This window comes from Coturnix japonica, chromosome 9 (genome assembly GCF_054131305.1).
Source record: "Coturnix japonica strain WE chromosome 9, WE-NBRP24, whole genome shotgun sequence".
Lineage (NCBI taxonomy): Eukaryota > Metazoa > Chordata > Aves > Galliformes > Phasianidae > Coturnix > Coturnix japonica.
Genome location: NC_140671.1, coordinates 29,454,269 through 29,475,818, shown reverse-complemented (window position 1 = coordinate 29,475,818; position 21,550 = coordinate 29,454,269). Strand labels below are relative to the sequence as shown.

General features: G+C 47.8%; 1 protein-coding gene across 9 annotated transcripts in view; it reads left to right on the top strand.

Moving 5' to 3' along the window:
• Window positions 1-21,550, top strand: part of ACAP3 (ArfGAP with coiled-coil, ankyrin repeat and PH domains 3) — a 66,958-nt gene that overhangs the window by 20,257 nt on the left and 25,151 nt on the right. For all 9 annotated transcript variants that reach the window (XM_085509043.1, XM_085509049.1, XM_085509046.1 and 6 more), the window contains 4 exons: window positions 13,040-13,097; window positions 15,614-15,733; window positions 16,249-16,302; window positions 21,078-21,136. In XM_085509043.1, coding sequence (XP_085365169.1) covers window positions 13,040-13,097; window positions 15,614-15,733; window positions 16,249-16,302; window positions 21,078-21,136 — 291 coding nt within the window. The remainder of the gene's footprint in view (window positions 1-13,039; window positions 13,098-15,613; window positions 15,734-16,248; window positions 16,303-21,077; window positions 21,137-21,550) is intronic.

The following is a 21,550-nucleotide window of genomic DNA, read 5'->3' as shown; positions in this document are numbered from 1 at the left end:
TTGTGTATATAGGCTGCTCTATGGTTCACCAAAAGGGAAGCATCTTTTGTATAGTAAGGGCTGGGGATCTGAGAGCAGGATGGCTGCGAGGAAATAGTTAAAAAGAACAGGTAGCAGAAAGCATTGCTGCTCCAGCGAGCAGAAGTGGATCAGACTGGAGCACGGAATTAGCATCACACTTGCTATAAATAGATTTATCTGGGCCAGAGGAAATCTCGGCCATTTTGGCCAGAACCACAGAGTTACCTTTAAATGAAGCAAATCCTCCTGCTAAGAGATGCTTCAGCCTGAACCACAACCAAGGGCTGGTGTGTAGAAAACAAAGCAGGTTCTATCACAAAGCCAGGGATACCCCAGTCTCATGCCTTGGAACAAGACCTATCCCAGCCAGGTGGAGCTGTGGGTTAGTGCTCACTTTGTGTCTGCTTTGACAGGTTCCCCTTTCCCTTTCCCCAGCCCCTCAGCCTATGCTGGTGTTTGTCCTTTTGCAAGTTCTTTCTGGTTGTTATGCTTTTCTTCTGATTTATGGTTTCCTGTGGGCTCGGAGGAATGTGAGGCAGAAGCAGCGTTCTGCTTTGTCACTTCTGAGCAGAAAGGGAAACAGAGATTAGCAATAACAGCTCTCGGGTTCTGTGGAGGTTTGCAAGCTGACAGCAAAGCTTTTACAGGGAGCAGAGCTGCCCTGTGATGGGGCAGGGGCTGGTTGCCTTGCTTGGACACTGGGGGTGCACAGAGCTGGCTGGAATCATTGCAGCCACTGAGCCTGCAGTGAGCAAGAGCACAGACTTAGGTCTATGCTGTCAAACACAAAGAGCAGCCATCTATTTCTCACTCCAGATGATTTTTATTTTACATAGTCTGAATGTGCAGAAACCCTCCACAGAATAGAGCAAAGGCTTCAGTTAAGACTTGGCAAGCAAGCAATGTGAGCCTTCCCTTCTGCAGCAGAACTGAGAATAAACTGCTCACTGCACAAAGGGAGCCTTAGAAATGTGAAGATAAAGAACACAGAAAGCAGGATGCTGAGTGTTATTACTGCATATCCTCTAGGAACACGTGGTGTTTTTGTAGTGCATTTGGATCATCCCAGTGTCTGGGGTGGAGACGAAGCCCTCTTAGGGCATGAGCTGGGAGATGGGGTGGGTTGGGATACAAACTGCTTGGTTGGAGCCCATAGGTTTAGGGCTGGGATAAAGGCTGAATGGAGTTGGTTGGTTGGTGTGTCACAGTCACCAGGTTTCAGGAGGTTTCTCTCCCTTGTTTTCCAAGTCAGGCTTGTGTGATCTCAGTGATTGAGAATCCAGGGCTGTGGCTTGGCCTTGACTCAGCCTCAAATGAAAGCCAGGCACTCCTCCCCATGTGAACTCCATCTCCTTGGCCTGTTTCTAGCCACAGAACCCTACATTCCCCCCATTGTGCCTCCTCAATTGTCAGACCTGTTGTGTTCTCCCTGCCTTGTGGGCTGGTGTGGGCAATACTTCCAAATGAGGATCCTGTTAGACTCCTCAACAAATTATCCATGGGTCAGGGTCTTTGAACACAGCCTTGCTGCTATCACACCCCACTATCTCTTCCCTTGCTGCCACTCTCCATGTGAAGTATAGCCCTGAAGGGTGCCAAATTGCTGTGGCTGTTGGAACAGCATCCTTGACCTGGCAGATGGTTGGCTAACCATCACTAATTGGATGCCTGTGATGGCTGGTTAGTGCTACAGGTGGAACTGACAGTTCGTTTCTCATGTTGTCTTATATTCTTACTTAAAGACCACAATCCAGATGTGCCAAGCACAATGTAGACAGGGAATCCTTCCCTTGCGATTTTCCTGCCTTATCTACTTAAAGTCCCTGGAGGTGTGATGGTCTCCTATACATCTGTATAACAATTTCAAGTTCATAGGGGTCTTGTTATATATGAGGAATGCCAACATCAGTGTCCTTTTCTTACCTCACTTTTCAATGGGTGTGTGTATTTTGTAAGCATTAACAAGTAGCCAAAACGGGCGCAGAAAAACGTAGCCCTTGGCTTGACTAGTCATGGAAAGATATTAATAACCACAAACACAAAGGAAATGATTAAGGAATAGGCAGTGCTCCTAATTGAATGCTTCTTCCCCATTCATGGGAGGAAGGGTGTGAAATCTTTCTTATGCTTGCCAGCTCTTATTACAGGAATCAGTCATTAGCCCCATTTGTGCGACAAGTTATTCTGCAGTGCCCTGCCAACTCACAAGGGCAGAGCTGGGCTTACTATGGGGCTGCAGGCAGAGCTAGGAGTGCAGGTTTGCAGGAGTTTCTGCCTTCATTATTATTTTTCCCATTTTTATTTAATTTCAGAAACAGAAAGGGCTGAAAAATTGATCAAAGGCTTTGCCATTGCAGCCTGCAGTGTGCTGTGTTAACTCTTGGCCCTACTGATGGCATTAAGCAATCCGACTGTGCTGTCCTTCTATGTGTGATCTCTCCTGAGCAGAACCTCTTCCCTAGTGTAAGGAAGCACTTGTTAGCACATCAGTGATGTCCAGTGCTTTTCTGATGCTTCTGCAGCCTTTCCTGGCAGCTTAGAGCATCTCTGAACGATCCAGACCATGCAAATAAGGGCTAACAGAGTTCTTCCTGCAGTCCTTTGCCAGATAGGGATGTCAAAGGTAGGTAGATCTGCACTGAAGGAGAGTAAAACCTTGTGCCAACGTGGTGCAGAGCATCATATCTCACTGGTTGTCCTTTCAGACATGTGTCTGTAGAGGTGGAAGGGATGCACCTGGATGTACCAAATGGCTTTTGGTCACGTCAGTCTGTCTGACACAAAGCTCAGTGTGTTTGAAGAATGTGAGAAGTTAAACCGCATTAAAAACAGCCTTGGACCAAAGGAGACCACGTTAAAATTTGCACTGCTGTGTCGGTGTAACTCCCAGAGGTTTCTGCAGTGGTAATTAAACACCAGGGCAGATGTTGGTTGTGGAAATGTGCTGAATGTATGTGTTTGGCTGGTACAAAGGAGAGCATTTAGGCTGGTGGGGGGTGGAAGCGAATGTCCGAAAAGAAAGGCAGAACATTCACAAAATAACCCAAGTCTCATTCAGTCCTGAGTTTGCTTTGTGATTTCCTTGTGAATCAGGGAAGAAAAAGAGAGTGGGAGGAGGGGAGAGAGAAAAGATATTCAGAATCCAGTCCAAAAGCAACCCCACACCCCCAGGCAATATCTCTTATTTAAGACATTTGTTTCTTCTGGCATTGGGAGGAAACCTTTCCAGACATTGTCCTCTGAGAACTGTTCAGTATTTGCAGTTAAAAGGGCAGCGTGTGTGTAAATATGTATGTGCTGAGAAGGGGAAGGAGGAAGAAAAAATAACTGTTATTGTAACACAAAGGACAGATTTTTTTGCTTTTTGGACCTAAGAGTTCGCGCTGAACCGTGTAAAAGATTTCATGTCATGGAAGCCTTTGTGATCTGCAGGGCTTTAACTGCATGGAGCACCTCTGGAGATGGTGAGAGTTCAGTTATTATTGCCTTGGGACTGTGTATGTATTCCCAAGTCTCCAGAACACTGGATAAGAAAAGCAGTTGTTTTCTTATCTGTCTTCATACATCAGTAATAACATCTCTTCCTGTTCTACCAGGAGAGGCCAAGCAAATTTCTTCATCTCTGCTGCACTTTGACCTGGAGAAGGAGGTTTGAGCTGCTAGTGTGGAAATGATTTGCCTTGCAAAGCATGGCGATCACAAGCTGCTCTTAGGTGCCCAGCAAGCACCTTTGTGTTTGCATTATGTTCATACATAGACCATTGCAGTTATGGGGAGGCTGAGCTGATCCAATTGTTCTGAGCTCCAGGCTGGGGGATGCTGGGGGTTGAGATGATGCAGCCTGGGCATGTTCTGCAGCAAAGCATGGCACCAGTAAGAACACAGTGCCATGGACTTAGTGTTGTTCTGCTTCTTGGTAGCATTTGTCAAGGCTGGGAGCTGTTGTGGAAGAGATGCTTTCATTCAGCACGTTGCTTTAATAGCACTTCTGGTCTTACAAATTAGTCTAAAGGCCTTATTGGCCTTTAAATCCAGCGTGCTATAATGTATTGAGCAAAGGCCCATTAGTGCTGTGTAAAGATTGGGGGGGCTGGGGCACAACCTGCTTTAGCAGATGTAAAAGGAGGCTAATCAACTAATACAAAGGCACCTAAGAATGACATGCTGGCCATTGCCCTGGGATCTGTGGCACGGTTTGTTTTAACCTGCAGCGTGTGTGCAAACAGCTCAGTAGGATTATTTTGGAGGCTGCACTAATTAGGGGATTATCCAATGAAAGTGGTAGATGCTCTCTCTGCCTTAGATAAGGGACGCTGCTCCTTCTGGATCCAAGATGGGTGTTTGTTCCCAGATTGGTGTTGTTTGCTGTCCTCAGGGTCAGAGCAGCTCCTTCCCTCTGGATGTACATTGGGCAGCAGAAGGTGCTGGTGAAGTGGAATCCATGGACAGGATCAGCACTGTGTGCTTTGAGGCTGAGGAAGAGAAGGATGCTCAGCTCTGCCCCACTCCCACCCCAATGTCAGTGAGCTCGAGCTGCTCTTGGCGTGACTGCCTGAGAGCTGGGTGATGCAAGTCAGGCCAGATGGTCCCAACCAGCCCTGCTGCTGGCAGGCTGCGAATCTGTGAATTCCCACTTTATTTTGCCATCAATTTGGTTGATAATGTTTCTGCTAGCAGCTTTCATCAGTTCTCCAGCAGCACAGCGCTTCTTTACTCATAGTAAGGTTGGGGCAGCGGGTCCAGGGGTGGTTCAGCCCTTCCGAGGCACCACCAAAATGCCTTCAGCACCTTGAGTGCTCCCAAAAAGGTGGTCGTGACTGGACATGGGATGGGGACATCTCGCCAAGCAGGGATATAGGGACAGCCAGCCCTGGGGAGCAGCTCCAGTGCAGGGCACACAGCAGGGCTGCTGTGGCAGAGGCCACAAGAGAAAGCCTTGTCTGCAGCCCCGGGTGGGTTGGGGGTGCACTGTCAGGCAGTGCAGGATGGTGCCGTGCCCATAGAATGGGGCCTGTGTGCTCCTCTGCTCTGTGCTGTGGGAACAAGGGCTGGAGTGTGTGTGGGCATTCGGGGGGATGTTTGTCCCTGCCGTTGCACTGAAGGGACACCTGCCCTTGGCAGTTTGTAAAGTTGGCATTTATCTGAGCAGCTTTCCTGCCACAGTCCCTCTTTCTCTCTCTGTTGGCACTTCAGAGGCTGATGAGGGACAAGGATGCTTCAGAGCAAGGCCAGGTGCACGTTCAGCTTGTGGTGTGAAGCAGGAGGGGAGCAGGGAGTGAGGTCTGAGCCAGGATAACCCCATTGCTGGCTGTCCGGAACTGGAGGATGCACAGCCCTGGAGGCAGCAGAGGTTCCCATCAGCTGGGATTCTACCCATGAGAGTCTCAAAGCCCTTCTCTCCTCCTCTCTTGCCCTCCTCCCACCCTTGCTGTCATTTCCCAAGCTTCAAGCACGCAGGCTCAGCATCTCCAGCCAGTGTGTGTGCATGCAGCTATGCATGTGTGGGGGAGAGTGGTTATTTTGGGGGTGAAAGATTGCTCCGCAGCAATAACTGTCATAGACTAAACAAAGATCTTGCACACATCTGCACTCCAGCCACTTCTGGTTCCAGGCAGGAGCTCATGCAGCATAGCAGCGTCCACCTCACATCTGCCAGTAATGCTTTTTTTTCCCCTCCCAAACAGTTTTTCTATGGAATTCCAGTGACTTGTAGGCCCTGAGTTTACCAGACATTGGTGGAGTGTAAGGCTGTATTACTATGAATAGAACAAATTGATTTGCTAACCAGAGATGTACTGAAACCCTGCTGATGGTGATTGCATGGGATTTAAAGAGATGGGGCTGTCACAGAGCAATATGTTTTCACAGCCAAGCTCATCTATGGTGCCCTTGCATTAGGCAGTGCCTGGATTGAAAGAGATGCAGCAGTGATGCAGTCCTCTAAAATACTTTGCCTTTAGTTTCCTGCCTGGCTTTCCTCTCTTTTCATCTGTATATAAGCACAGTAAACATATTTCTATTTAGAGGAGTTTGGCAACCTGCAGCCTGACCTACTGTGACCTGGGAAACAACCCTTTTCCTCACTTTGTCCAGGCTAGACTGGGATGCTCAGCTATGATAGAGACCCTTGCTTAGTGCCTGGTGTTTCTGTTGGGCTTTGGTTTATTGATGTGCACACCACCAAGTGCTCTTTGCTAAGCAATGCGGATGGAGCCAGCCTACAAAAACTGTGCATACTGTACATACCTGGCTTAGCAAGAGGCACTCCAGGTCTTTCATCACATGATGGCAAGGCATCCATGGGTTCAAGCATAGTTGCTTGTAGCATTAACTCCCTAGTTTACTCCTTGCTGGTGTATCTCTGGATCTCGTTCATCTTACTGGCCATACCAGTACAACTGGTTTAACCAAGATATTTCTTCATTCTGATTCCTGTTCAGCAAACTGTTCCTACTTAGCAAATTAGGCAAAGCGTATTCTTAGCACTAGGTGTATTCATGAAATCCTATTGAATTTAGTGGGAGTGAGTTTGAAAATCACATGTCTGCTTGAGGTCCTCGCATTTGCATGGCCTTTAAATCAAAGCTGGCTCAGGGCTGTTTTTGCCAAGGCAAAGCAGGCTGCAGGCCGGTGGGCGGCTCATGTACACATACAAAGTTTGGTAGGTCCTAGCACCATGTGGCTGGGTTGAGGACGCCTGCTATGCAGCAAACCAGGACTGCAGAAGTGAGTCATTAGAGACACCCCCATCTAATGGCAGCGTTCTCTGTCTCCATCCATCTCTATTCAGTGTTGTTCTTCCAGTTGCCACACTTCTCTCCCAGCTTTGCAGTGCTGAATGGGAGGAACATAGACAAGACCCTTTAAGTTCTACTGTTTCTTGTTTGCTCTGGACTGAGGGAATCCCATCAGAGCATAGGAATTAATTTCTGCAAAGCCTTTCATTATTAAGTTTGTTAGTCTGGAGGGAACTGAATCCATCTTTCTGACCTTTCCATTCCTTCTATGTTAGTCCCTGCCTTGTCTTGGAGGTCTGCACATGTCACGCTGATATCAGGATGACCAAGGCTCAGTATGTCTATGTGTGTGTCCAGAAGGACCCCAGGGGGTTCATATTTAAGAGAACATTGTGAGAGTGGGAAAAGGAAAGGGACAGCTCTGAAACTGAAGGTAGCTGTATGTTCTCTACTTATCTGAATGCTGCTGACTTGAAAGCCAGAGAGCGAAAGCATCACACGTGCCTGTTTCCAGCATAATTACTCAAAATCTAGGTCAGTGTTTGCACTGTGTCGTGCATTTATGCTTGGGAAGGCTATTGACTTGTCATCACTGGGGGTGTGCTAATAAATCTCTGGCAAGTATTACAAGTAATCTGTTCACAGTATCTTTGATCTGAAGATATTTGAATGTGTTGCAGTTGTCATTAAACTCGAGTTAGCAGTGCAGCTTTGTGAAAGCAGCTCCGTTTTGCACATGGGGAAGCCAAGGCAGGGAGTGAGCATGAAAAGATTCTGATGGGAGAGCTGAGTCATTGCCAGAGGTAAGGATACGACCCAGTGTCAGCTGAGTTGGTTCTGATTTGGCTCATCTCTTGGAGGAAAAAGGGAGCAGTGAGGGAGATGATGCTGTGTTGAGAACCAGGTGTTTTGAAGAGGATGGATGGAGGTACAGAGGAGCAAAGGCCGAGTACTGGCATGCACAAGATTGATGGGAATGCAATGAGGAAGGCTGGTTTGATTAGAAATTGTTATGCAACAGAGCTTGAAAGCTGCTGTGGCTGCTAATGTTTCAATCAACAGCAGAGTGGGGCTGTGCCTGGCCAGCATGTGGTACTTGGGGTACAGGGTTTGTTTGAAGAGCTAATAGAGAAGAAGCAAAGGAGAAGCAGATGGCAACAGGGCTCTCTAGCCAGGCCATCAACCATCAAACCACTACAGCCTCAGGTGCAACTTAATCCCAAATTAGTGCTGTATGGCTCCAGGCATCCCCCTGCTGTGTGTGTAATTGAGGGAGGGCAGAATCCTTTGTCTGGTTGTGCTCATGTAATAGTGACCACGCTTGGCTGACAGTAACAGCACTTAGGGGGCTGGGAAGATTTCCTGAGTGTTCCTCCTGGGCCACCATTGCTCTCCCCAGTTCTAGGTTGAGTGTTGTAGCAGGAATCCACATTGAGACTGGGACCACCTCACCCAGAGGAAGCATCTCACCCAGACTCACCCCTTCCCACCCCACGCTCCAGTTGAGGTAGGATGCTGAGTTGATACGTAATGACACTGCCCAGTTTTCAGTGCCCCACAGTCCTCACATCTCCCATGTATGCCCTGCTCATTATCCTCAGGAACCATTGGCTCGTAACCATCTCACAACTGGTTCCAGGCTGTTTCCACAAAGCCAGGCGGAATCGTGGCATTCAGAACTGGAAGCAGTGGCAGTTGCAGGACCTGGTTGTCAGGGATATTGTCACCATGGAGCTGTTGCCATGGTGCTGCCTGCTCACACTGACGGAGAGATGCAAAGTATGCTTAATTTTTTGAAGAAAGGCGGAAGAACAGTAAAGACCAGAGGGCACAGAAGGTTTTGGATGGGTATTCAAAGAGGCTAATAATAGCTTAGCTTTAGAGCTTGGCTAACTGCTGCTTGTCTGTATCAGGTTCCTTCTTTTTTTGTGTTTTCTTTTTTGCATCTCGCAGCCAACAAAAGGAGGTGAGACTGATATAGTTACTGTAGGGTTACCCACAATGGAATTTCACCATGGAATGGATGCAACACTTTCCCCTCTTGCTATATCTATCTATATATATACACATATATATATATATATATATCTCAGTCCAAAGAGTGCCACTAATAATAAGTGCTTGGCTTTTACCTCATCTCAGTTTAAACCTCTTTGAAAATAAAGCATCTTGCAGAAGACAAAGAGGTGGAGGGGGATGTGAAATCCCACCTCCCCCTGCAGGCCCCTTTCCTTGGAGGCACACCCACTGCTTGTTTGAAATTCTAGAGAACTCTGTGCTCCTCTGGAAGGAGGTTTGGCAGCTGCTGCTGACCTTGTCAGGCTGCTGATGGTTGTGGAAGGAGTCGAATGAGAAGCAGTTTGTGTCTGTGCCAGTCTGTGTTTGTGCAGGTCTCATCAAGGCAAGGACCAATTTCACTCTATCTCCAACAGAACCAGGTCAGATTTAATAAGTAATAACTATGCTTTGCACACCTCCAGCTCCTGGCTCCAAACGTTTTGGCACTGCTATGTAATGAATCCTCCAAACGCTGCTGCAAAGGAGGGAAGGATTCATTTATCCTGTGATGACTGGACACAGAGTCACAGTAGCATCCTCCCATCGATGCAGTGGCCACCAGGAATAGCATTGGGAGTTCCCATTTCCAGTCCTGACCCTTGGAGAGCTCGTGTTGAACATCACTGCAGTGGCACATAATGTAGGGCACACAGCAGCCTAATTTGGAGCTGTATGAGCTCTTTTCTATATATTGAGAGTCCTCTTTGTATTGCATGCAGCTATTCCTGGCACAAGGTGGGTTCTTAGGAGCTACCCACTCAGCTATTGGATGTCTGCTGCACTTGTCTCCCTTTAAAGCACACGTGTATTTGTGTCAAAGGTAGCAAAGAAAACCAGACCCATCAAAGAAAAGAAATGTGGAAAATGCAGCCAGGCTGCTTTGAGAAACGTATTGTTGATCACTTCATGCCTAAGCTCGTTATTAACGTGATATTAGTTCATCGTGGTGTTTATTCATCTAATTCACCGCTGTTCATTGCTGTAGTCAGCTTATCACCTGGGGATCCCCCTGAGGTTTCTAAACATGGATTAATCACGGGCTGCTCACGGTATCACTGTGAGCCAAATGTTGATCAGTTTAGCAATGGGGAAGTGGAGAGATGCCTTCTGTGGCAGCTGATAATCACGGATGCTCCAGTCCCTGTCTGTCCCCTTTGTAAGCCTATTGCTCAGCAGTCAGGAGCCAATGGTGACTAGTGGTGATCTGTCTCTAAAGGTGGTTTGCCTATGGCAGCTTTGCTCAGGTTGTCATTTCCCCTTCGCCTTTGTCTTTGACTCTGCTCTAATTACATCTTAGCACAGCATTTGGTTGCTGGCTTGGGCTGTCAGCTGAGCAAGGGCAGAACCAAGCTGCTGCAGGGCATGGGCAGACGTGTTCTTGCTGCAGACCCTGTTATCTGCTAGCAGTATGGGTTGATTACTCCTTTCCACATGAGATATAAAAATGCTTCTGGAAAGATTTTTGTCCCACGCAAATCATGCTTCTGAATGGCTGCCTGCTTTAAAGCACAGATGAAAATTCCCACTGCAGACCCTTCAGGACTGTGGGGAATTTCTTCTGATGAAGGAAACCTGAGCCTCATCACTCTGGTTGGAAGGGCTCCGCTTTGTGCAGAGCAGCTCGCAGATGAGGCTGTGGATTGCTTTCTCTTCCCTCATGATGGAAATAGCCCAAGGCCTGGAAAAGCATTAGCAGGAAGAACACAACATCAGGAAGCATGAAGGGCACCCAGCCAGGAGATGACAGCATGGCTTTTAGCTGCTTAGAAATGGGGACTTCGCTTTTTTGGGGTATGGGTGAAGGGATTCAGTTCCCTCTGTTAGAGTCCCCTGGTTTCCTAAGCAGATGCCTCCAGCTGTGAGCATTTAGGATGTGAGCCCTAAGTGCTGAGCATCCCTGTGTGCACACTGCAGCTGCAGCACCTCTCGCTGTGCTGCTTTCTTGCTCCTGTGGTCCTTTGGGATGGAGCAGTGAAGGAGGATGCTGAGGAGCATCCAAGGAGCAAAGGGCAGAGCTGCAACAAAAAAGGGTCCCTTGCCAAGGAGACCTGGCATAAAGAAAAAGACACTGTGGGGAATTGGGCACTTGGCTGAGGACTGAGGTCCTTTTGTCCTGCACTTAGGGTGTATCTGGGTTGATTGCGTGGCTGCACTGCACCTGACCACATTTCTGCCTCTTGGTACATCTCTCCAAGGTCTTCATTTGCTGGATGCTCACCCCGGATTCCTGTGATGTGTCTGAGTTCTTCCAAGGTTCTGAAACTGAAAAGGTCCCTGAGACAACATCCTTGAAATCAAATGCTTGGGACCCTTGATATCAAATCTGTGCAGCAAATGTAAAGCTCAGGTTTCACACTGCCCCAGCTACAGCCAATTGTATTCATACCTCAGTGGATTCCAGACCCAAAATGTCTTCCTCCTCCACAGAGAGTCCAAATATATCAACTCCTTTTCTTAGGGCATGATAAAAACAGGGAGTAAATTATAGATGCTCTCTCCACCTTCTGGCAGGAAACACACTGCTAGACTGCCTTGCTATATTAGCTTCTAGCTGATGTCGGCAGATTAAGCAACGGCTGCTGTTGCTTTCCTGGAAAGAAAAGCAGCCCCAGAAATACTGTCTCTCTCTTTTTTTTAGCTGGTTATTATGTCCAGCTATAAGAAGCAAGAAGAAACCAAGTGGAAAAATTGAATCTGGCAGTAAGAGGGTGATGCATGAAGGCACACGACTTTCAAACCCAGAGAACAAAAATAGCTGAAAGAGGAGGGGGAAATAAAATAGCCTGAAAGCAAGCTCTTTAATTATTCCATTTCTTTCAAAAGCTTTGCCCCTGGCACAGCCAGGCTGCCATTCCTATAGGGCAGCCATATGTGCTGCAATAAAGCTCGAGCGCTGCTGTATTATCAGAGAGGAAGAAGCTTCTTTTTTGGCTGTGGTTTCAAAGAGCTGGTAGCAGATTGATTGTGGCCAGAGCCTTGGGCACAGTGAGGGCACAAGGGAGGCTGTAGTTGCATAATGAATCACCAGGGGCTTGGTCTGCAGTCCTACTGATGGAGGGTGGTGAGCTCAGGTTGTGTTGTCTCACCTGCTCTGTCCTGGTTCTCAGTACAGATGAGTGTTGGGGATCAGGTCCTCTCCTTTGGTTTGTGAGCATCCTTCCCTTTTGATGTAATAGGAATATTGATTCCTGTGGCTCTATATCACATCTCTCCCTTACCCGTTCTTTCACCTGGCAACTGTTCAGTGCTGGATTATTTTTAAAGCCCGAGTGTAATATTTCAGGAACCAACATTTTAAATGACGAGCCCGCAGACATAAGAAGCTGTTTGCAGTGGAATTTAGCTTGTATATCCTCGGTGCATAGGGATGGTGTGAGGCTTACCACATTGCCAGGTGTGTGGTTAAAGGATGAGCTGTACATGCAGAGGACAGCAGCGAGCTGCTCTGCAGGAGGAGGCTCTCAAGTTTGCAATGTGCACTGCTGGATGCTGGCCTTGAAGTAAGTCATTCCACTCCGCATGGCTGGGTCTGGGAATGCCTCTTGCAAATGGCTGATGTCATGTTGCTATTTCATTTAGTGAGGGAGGCCTGGTGACCTTTGCAGCTGGATCCCACTGGCCTCTTACTGTCACATCTGTCTGCTGACATGGAGAGAAAACAGATCCAATAATTGCGGAGCAGATTTGTCTGTATGCAACCAAAGGGCCACGTGCGTGGGGGAGAATTAAGGACCGAGATGTGTTTCTGTTTGAGTGGTGGCTCCTGAGGCTCAGAGGACATCACTCACTGTGTAGCTGCACTTCAGGCATGATTACAGCTTAAGAAATCAGTTTTGGTGGTGGGGAAGCACGCAGTTTGTGACTGGATGGCTGAGGTGTGTGCAGCACTCAGTATGTGCCACCCATTAGCAGAGCCTGCAGGGTCAGAACAAGGCCACTGCCTGAGTTTGCTCTGTGTCAAAGTACAGCTGGATGCCTCCATGACACTGATGGAGGATAGCTTAATTTCCATCCCTTTTGTCAGCCCTATGGAATTCATTCCTGATCAGGTGGGATTCCTCCTCTTAAAGGTAATACCTGAGCTTACATAGGGAGCAGAATGAAGCCTTCCTTCCTGTCCCCCAGCAGCACGCATACTGTAGTCTCTCAGATCTTTGCTTTTCTGGGACTTCTCAATCATCATAAGCAGCCAATTAATTATGACTTTGCTGTTCTCATTTCAGGGCAACCATCGATGAAGTGGAAACAGATGTGGTGGAGATAGAGGCAAAGCTTGACAAGGTAAGATGGAGCAGCTTAGTGTGTTGGTTGGAAGAGGGACTGATGGCTTCTTGCTGAGGAATATGGCCTGCCAGCCTCCTCTAACAGCAGAGGGGCAGGGGCCCATCACAGGCTGCCAGTCAATTGGTGTATAATGCACTGGGCTTGTCTATAGGTCCATGTCTCCCTCTACTGACAGGCACCTGTCAGGGCTCTTTTGCAATACCCAAAATTGTTGGGTCAGGGGGACTTGGGCTCATAACACTGCACAGTGGTCTTCTTGTCTGCTCCTGGATCTCAGGAGGCTGCCTTCCAGCTGTGGTGAGGTATTGCAGTGCTGTCCTTTTCCTCTTTCTACCATCTCAACTGTGACATGAGGAGCTCTCACACAGCCCTGCTATATGCTGTGGGGAGGTGGGCAAGGGGTATCCATTGCCTCTGAGGCTTTGTGAAGGATGGAGGTACGGCGGTGTGGGAGTGCTGAGGTGGCTTGGGTCTGAGTCAGAAGCTTTATGCTCGTAGGCGCCTCCTCCACCCGCACTCCTCCTGAAGTCTGAGACATCAGCCAAGTTGTTTCTCAATGGGAACAGAGAAGTGAAGAGGAGGAGCCAGAAGAGCTGCTGGCAAAGCAAGCAAGGAAGAAAAGCCCTATGTCTGATGGAAAAATGGCTCTGCTGAAGTCAGCTTTAGGCAAACCTGTGCCCTGCAAAACCTGTTCGGTGTTCAAGCTGCTAGAAATGAACACCTGAACAAGCTAACGAGTCTCACTGGTGAAAGCTGCAGAGGGATTAAAGTTGTCTGACTTCCTCTATGAACAAGATGAAGCATGGGGCACAGCTTGCTCTGATTGAAGCACTACTGCTGTCAGTGCTCCTGAAGTTAGACAGCTTGGTGTGCCAAGGGACGAGCCTGGGGGAAGCAGGGGAGGCTGCAAGTACAGGAACTGCACAGGGCTTTCAGCTTTGGGTTGTTCGGTGCTTTATTGCAAAGTGATTTGAGCTCCTTTGGGTGAGGACTGCAGTAAAGCAACAGATGTATGCAATCTTGTTCTTCTACTGGCAGCAGTTATGATGATATCCTGGTAGTGCAGAATGACCTCAGGTTTTCCTCCAGCTGTCACAGACACGCTTCCTACCAATGGTTTCTGAGCTCTCTGATGTTTGTCAAGAAGTAGAAAATGTGATTTCAAAGTGTGCTTGTGCTGAGTGGCCTTCAGCTACTTGTGAGACAGCCTTGGCCACAAGTGTTTGCAGAGAGGAATGTTTGCTAGAAACCGCCACGTTGCAGAATAGGCTGTTTCCTTTCCAGAGGATCTGTCCAAACCCTTGTTGTCCATCTGGGCTCCAGATGTGACAGGAGCTGCATCTATTTGCTCTCCTTCTCTGCTGGCTCCCAGTGCTGCCGATTGTGTGGACAGGGGAGGAGGTGAGCGTGAAAAAGTGAGGACTGTACATACAGTGTATACACTGATACACCATGTGTGACTGCATGTATATTTATATATTGTTGTACTACAATACTGCAGACAGAGGCAAGCAAGACTGTTCTGTAATACATGTGTACAGAACATGGCTCTGCACAGAGCCCAGAGCTGATGGCTGCACAAACAGAGCACAGATCAGTGCACACTGCTTTGGGGGGGGGGCTCTGACAGCAAGCCAGTCTTGAGAGCTCCCCATCACCTGTAGGTGAGGCTGAAAGGTGGGTAGATTTGTAAAGCCATTTATTGTTAGTAAGATCAGTATCCTTAAAAAGCTCCTGGATTTTGAGAGTGGAAAACTTCAGTTTCAAGCATAGTTTATTGTCAGCAGCTGAAGCGTTTCACTCTGTTAAAAAGCCTAAAACATACATATAAATATATATATTTAAAAGTACTCTGTGATCATTAATGTTGCAAGATTTGGGTCTTTGGCTAATGGATTTGTGTTGTTTCACTCGTCCTTTTTACAAGGGGCTTTGGGTGAAAGGAGACATACTTAGGGCCAGGATGTTGCTGTCTTCACAGCCAATTCCAGGCACATGAAGGCAGTTTGTTGCGGATGGGAAGTCTGGGAATGTTCCCAGCAGCTGTTAAGTTATCAGAAGTTAATAAGGGATCTCTAGAGATGAATGCCTATGATGCAGCAAAGCTATTCCCAAATTAGGAGGCTGCAAGATGCAGGGAGCTCCCCTAGAGTTGCAATAAGTTTGCTGGTGGGGATGGTGTGTTTAAACATGCACGTGAGGAACATGCAGACCTGATGCCTAAGCATCTGATGAACAGTGGAAACTCACAGGAGAAGATGGGCTGCTCTGGTTCACCTGTCCCCAGGGGTGAACCTGCAGTTATTCATCCTAAGGGATAAGTGCTGACAGCATGACGTGCCCTGAGAAGTGAGGTGTTCATCCCTCAACCTGCCCAGTGCAGCCATGGTTGCTCATTTAGCCTCATGTCCTGAAGGTCTTTTGCTGTGATGGTGATGCACATTAAAACCAGCCCAGCTGCATTTCAGTTCAATATGATCAGCTGCCTATCTGTCTTCTCTCTCCTTGTGCAGCTGGTGAAGCTATGCAGTGGGATGATTGAAGCAGGCAAAGCCTACATCACCACAAACAAGCACTTTGTCAGCGGAGTCAGGGACTTGTCACAACAGTGCAAGAAAGATGAAATGATTTCGGTAAGTCATCCTGCAAAGTGGATGAGGGCTGGGGAATGGTAGGCTTCCTGGTGCTGTGTGTGGACTGTATGTCCAAGTCCTCTTTTTCCTGCTTAAATATCTCTTTAGCATAAGATTTTCTATTTGGAGGAATATAGAGACTGTGCAGTAATGTGGTGTTGTAAGATCACAGCCAGCTTCATTGTCTGCAGGGAGAACTGCACTTTTAAGAAGCCACAGTGCTGGCAAGGTTACTGCAATCTAGGTCAGTGAGCATCAGTCATTTAGGAAGCACGGGTAAGCAGCCTGCAGAAGAAACAGCTGGCATGGTGATTCCAGCACTAACCTGGAAAGGATAGGGAGCCTGGGACTTCCATCCCAGATGTGATTGATGTTTGTTGAATATCTTCTTGCCAAGTGATGGAGTGGCCCTTCAGTGTCATAACAAGAGTCCCGTCTTAGACCCTTGAGCCCTTGGGGATGAAGGGCAGCTGCTTCTATTCACTGCTAGTTTTCTTTTACCTTTTCTTTTGCAGGAGTGCCTGGACAAATTTGGGGACAGCCTGCAGGAAATGATCAACTATCACATGGTAAGTCCCAAACATCCACTCACAACATCTGTAAACCTTATAGAAGAGGGAGGTGTTTCATCCACGGTGGCTCCATGCCAGAATCACAATTTTGAAGTCTGGAAATCAGTTAGAACTCAGCTATGAAACACAAATGCTATAAAGTGGAGGAAGCTCTGGGGTGTCAGCACTGGATTGACCCACTTCTGTACCACGCTGGCCCTGTCGCAGTGCATTAGGCATGATGCTTGCATTTGGGACACAAGTTAACCATGTGCAGCTGGAAAAGAAGCTGCCTCAAATCTGTGTGATTATTTCAGGAAGCAGGTGGGAAAATGGTCTTCTAGTGAGAAATGACAGGGAAAAGAGGTGCAGCTCTCCTAGAATCATCAGTATTTGGGAGCATCAGCAAAATATGTGCTCTTGTCCATGCAGAGAACATCAAACCCTGATTCTCTGATGCTGCTGCATTTCCCTCTAACAACGTGTCCTTTCTGCCAACGAGGACATGAGGCCCCAGGAGTTACTCCTCCGTTCCCAGGGATCACATCACAGCTGCGTTGCTGGCTGTAGGCTCCCCACGCCAGCTGTGCAGCTTCCCCTCTATCCCCGCTCTCTGCCAAAAGTGGCACTTGTGGGATTGCTCTTTCCTCAGCCAACTCATAAGCAGAAGGACCCTTCCCAGGGCTGCCAAATTCCCAGCTGAGGTGGTGTAACTCTTCCCATGCACCTCACCCTTGTCTACAGGGGTGAGTTCCCATTAGAAGTGACCCAGAAGCTATCACCAGCTGCATGCATAAGGGAAAACGTGCTGAAATCCTCTCTGCCCATGGCTTGTGGAGAGCATCCTTCTTCACTGACTCCACAGCAGTGTCAGTCCCTCTCCAGGAAGTGGCTTTAGAGTGACTGCTGCATCTTCAGCCCTCTCAGACGATGGCTGTTCAATTAGTGGGGTTATTTTTAGTGCCTTCTGCCATCTCCTTTGTGTGTATGCTTGCGTGTGTGTGGATGTGTATCTTGGCTCATTCACGTCTGAGGAGCTCAGCTCTGAAGCAGTTGTCAGTGCTTAATCTAGGCTTTCATCCAGGACAGTATGTACAACTGGAACAAGTTAAAAAGAAGGGAAAATGTCCCAAAAAAAGCGGTTGAAAAAGCTCGTTCTATAAGTTTATTGCTGGATCACTCGGCCAGGAGATATCCAGCTTCTAGTTCAGCAAAATCCAAGAGTAAAACTCATAGACTTGAAGTGGGTCTTTTTGCTCCCAAAACTTCAGGTGAGGTTGGAGTTCACTGCAGTGCTGTCTGCTGCTGTTCTTTCCATTGCATGGGGAGGTGAAATCAGTTGTGAAGTGGGATGGCATTGGAGTGTTTATTATTATTACTACGTGGAGTAAGGTGCAGGGGGCTGTGAGCTGGAGAGATGGGAAGACTTCCTATTCACATGCTTGGGATGAAAGCACTTGGGGGCAGGAAGGAACTCTGGCAGCTCTCTCTGGGTATTGCTCTGTCTTCCTCTTTGGGGCACATTTCCTTCCCGAGGGTCACCTGGATATTTACACTGGAAGAATTCCTTACTATTTCAGGAACTTGGGTTTCCACTGATGCCGTTGGTTTCTTCTCTTTGTTTTTTGCTGAGTCCTTTGTACTTAAGGCAGCCCTCTGCAGCCTGTGGAGAAGGGAGGGGATGTTCTCTGGATTCCTTCGGACTAGCTTGACCCAGGGAATTCCTAACAGCAACCCAAGCCCAGGGGAAAGGCTTGAGTCACCAGAACCAGTGAGAAAGATTTACTGAAGGAATCAGTGCCAAGAGCAGACATGGAAAGAGCCTTCTGAAAGGGACAGTCCCGGTGACATTTTCATTCACAAAAGCTGTTTTGTTCCATGAACCATCTTGGGTCATTTTAAGACTTCACAGAAGTATCTCAAAGCATTTTGTGTTGCTGTTTCACATTCCATAGCAGCATTAATCCCAAAGGCACGCAGTTATGTGACTAACTGTACTGACATGGCCCACTGCTGTATTAACAGTGTGGGAGATGGTATCTGTGTGTGGGGAAGGGGCTACAGGCTGGCAATCTAGGGCTGCTAGAGCTGGTAAAAATAAGGTGGGAAAGTCATTAGGAGGAAACCATCAACAAAAATCAATCCATAGAGACAATCAATAGAAATCAAAATCCCCAAGCAGCTCCCAAATACAAAGCCCCCCTTTAGTTTATCCGCCACTCTGCCTACACGTTTCCTTTCTGACATCCTTATCTGCACTTTTTTATGCTCTTTCCCATGCAGTTCCTTCTCTCTGTCTAATCAGAAAGATAAGGAAAGCAAGAAGACGAGGGTGAAAGTGCTGCTGAGATAAGGTTGCTCTGTCTGAGCCCCCTTAGAACATCGTCAGCAGCACCAGGTATTTTCCAGCTTGTGAACATTGCTCTCACCATTGTGCCTCCAGGCATCACTGTGAGCTCCACCAAGCCTTCCCTGTCTGCTACAGATCACTGCAGCTACACTGAGGATCCTCTAGCAGGAGCTGGAGCAGCTTGCAGGGGAGGTTTGGCTGTGCTGAGTGAGCCAGGAAGCATTTCCTGCTGACAAGAAGAAAAGCCACCCAAGCTGCGATGAGTCAGTGGGGCAGATGGCAGATGTCATGGGTGGAGGACAGTGGTGGAGTTCAGGGATGGATGAGAGCAGTGCTTCCAAGCTGCCTGCTGTCCCCAGTTGCTGCCCTCATGTCTAGTGCGATGACGTTACATTAGGCTTGGATGAGCTGCTACCACTTGAGGTTTGATACCAGTGCTGGATCCCAGGTTTCAGATTTTGGGGGCATTTCTACAATATCTTAAGAAATCTGCTTTTATTTTCAAGGAAGGGAGAAGCAGCTTTGATTATATGTGAGGGACAGGAACAAAAATCTCATCATCTGAAGTGATTTGTTGATGTCCCAAAGCTGTAATGATAGTAGTGTTGTTGGCTTGCATTCTAGAGGCGTCTCAGATGGAGCTCTGCTTATGGGTGGCATTTATCTGCTGTGCCATCACTTAAGAGAGGTAGGGCCAAGCTACACAGCCCAACCAGATGGGAATAGAAGCTGCATTAACTCCTCTCCTTCATGCTGACCCTCCTCAACACAGATGTGTGTGAGTCATAGACTGGACTTCCCATGTCTTGGTGGAAGCAGAGAGAGGGTGGGGTGATATTTGGTCTGGAAAATCTTATCCCAAATGATTTGTTCCAAGTATGTCTGGGAAAAGAGAATAAGCCAAAGAATGATTTTATAGTTGAAATTCTGGGTCTTAAAACTGCATTTATTTTGCATTGGAAATTAGATGGGAAGAATAGAAGTAATAAAGAGCAATGTGGATATCAATGTTACTGAGCAGAGATGCTGCTGGCAGGAAGGGTATATTTGTTACCTGGTGTCCTCTCATCACCCAACTGTCAGCCCTTGCCCAAAGCTGGCACCATGAGAAGACTGGGATGGAGGTCACCATGGCTGTGGTGTGGGCCTTAGAGTGGGAGTAATATGAGCAGGGGAGAGGACGAGCAGAACAGTATATGGTTATACATGTCTTTTTTTCCTTATATGTATAGTTCTGTTCTGATGCAGATGTATCAGATGTACTTTAAAACGCTCACCTGCACCACACCAGTGATGGGTGGGGTTTCATTAGAACCTGCTTTAAAAGCTCCCACTGGGAATCTTAAGCTTGCCTCAAAGAGAAAGGAAAAAGAGCAAACTCATTGCTGTGGCTCAGGCAACCTCTGCTGAAAGGGCTGTGGTCATTTAAGGAGAGAAAGCAAGGCCAGATGCTGGATTGGATTGGGAAATGCTGTTTCTCCTTTCAGGAGGAAAGGCCCAATTATCGTTGTGTGATCTAGATTCAACTGGCTGCCCGGGACACAATGTGAAGTTGGAGCAAACGAGCCAAGGTTACGTGTGCCAAACAGCTGCAGTGATGCCAGACTCCAGCACTGATGTTTCGGGGCTTCGTTAAGGCTTGGGCCAGTGCCTGGGTCTTGCACTCCTGGATGAGATGGGGTCCCTATCCATTGCTCATGGGCCGCTCTTGCTAGCTGCTGCCTGGCCAAAGGCTTCTCTGTGTAACCCCAGGATGAGGTGCCCTCCCTGCTGCAGCAGCTGTGTGGTCTGGGAGCCTGTTTCCATCTGGTCCCAATTATCCAAGATCCTTTGCATCCCAAGCCATGTCTGGAATGGAGTTGTGTGTAATTGTGCCCACCAGATGGATGGATGGAAGGGAGCTGAGCCAGCTCATCCCTAAGGTGGGGAGGGCTGGGGATGGGATAAGCAGAGGATGTAGAGAAATGGCCCTGTATTTTTTGTGATAGATAGACAGGAGTGCTATGTTTTTTAAGATCTGTAGGAACTAACCCTTTATGCCACCTTTCTTGGACATATGTTCATCAGCATGTGGGTCTGATGGGCCTTCAGACCATGCTTCTACTTCCCAGGATACTGTGGTGTTGAGGTGACAGTGCCCTCCTCTGGCAAAATGAGCAATTTGAGGCTCTGGAGAGAGATGGTTCAAAATTGAAGGTTGATCCTTTAAGAAAGTAGGTTGGTGGCTCAGGTCTTATATACTTTGAGAGCTGCAGTGCAGGAGCTCTGCACTCATAAGGGACTACTGCAGCCACAGGGCAAGAAAAGTCATTATCCACTGCATAACAGTTGAGCACTGGGCATGACCAGGCCTTGTAGTAACGCTAAGGTCCTGGATGGCATCTGTTTGCTAACTCCTAAATGCTTCCACGTTGCAAATGTATTTGATGTTCTTTTCTTTCAGATCCTATTTGACCAGGCTCAGAGGTCTGTTCGGCAGCAGCTGCATAACTTTGTGAAAGAGTGAGTATTTGTCTTATCAGTTTGGTTTTCAACTTCTTTAGCTTCTACTGGAAATAGCACTGCAACCCTCCGTACAACTACTGAAAGCTTTACTTGGGGCAGAAGAAACACTGAGGGCAGAATAAGGGATCTGTTTGTGATGGCTGTTGCTGGACACAAGACATAATTCCAGATCAGAGCAGCATCTCGAAGTCCATTTTAGTCATTCCAGATTTCCATGCCCAATAACTTCAAGACCCATCCAAATGAGTGTATTCTTGGCTCCGTGCATGGTGTGCTCAGTCACCCAGGGCTGAAGTGGCCCAGGAAGCCAGTTGGATGAGGACAGTCTGTAGCTGTGATGAAGTCTCAGCAGTCTCTCTCTGCTATCTCTGCATTAACAGCATCCTCCAAGTGCATCTTTTTTTCCCTGGG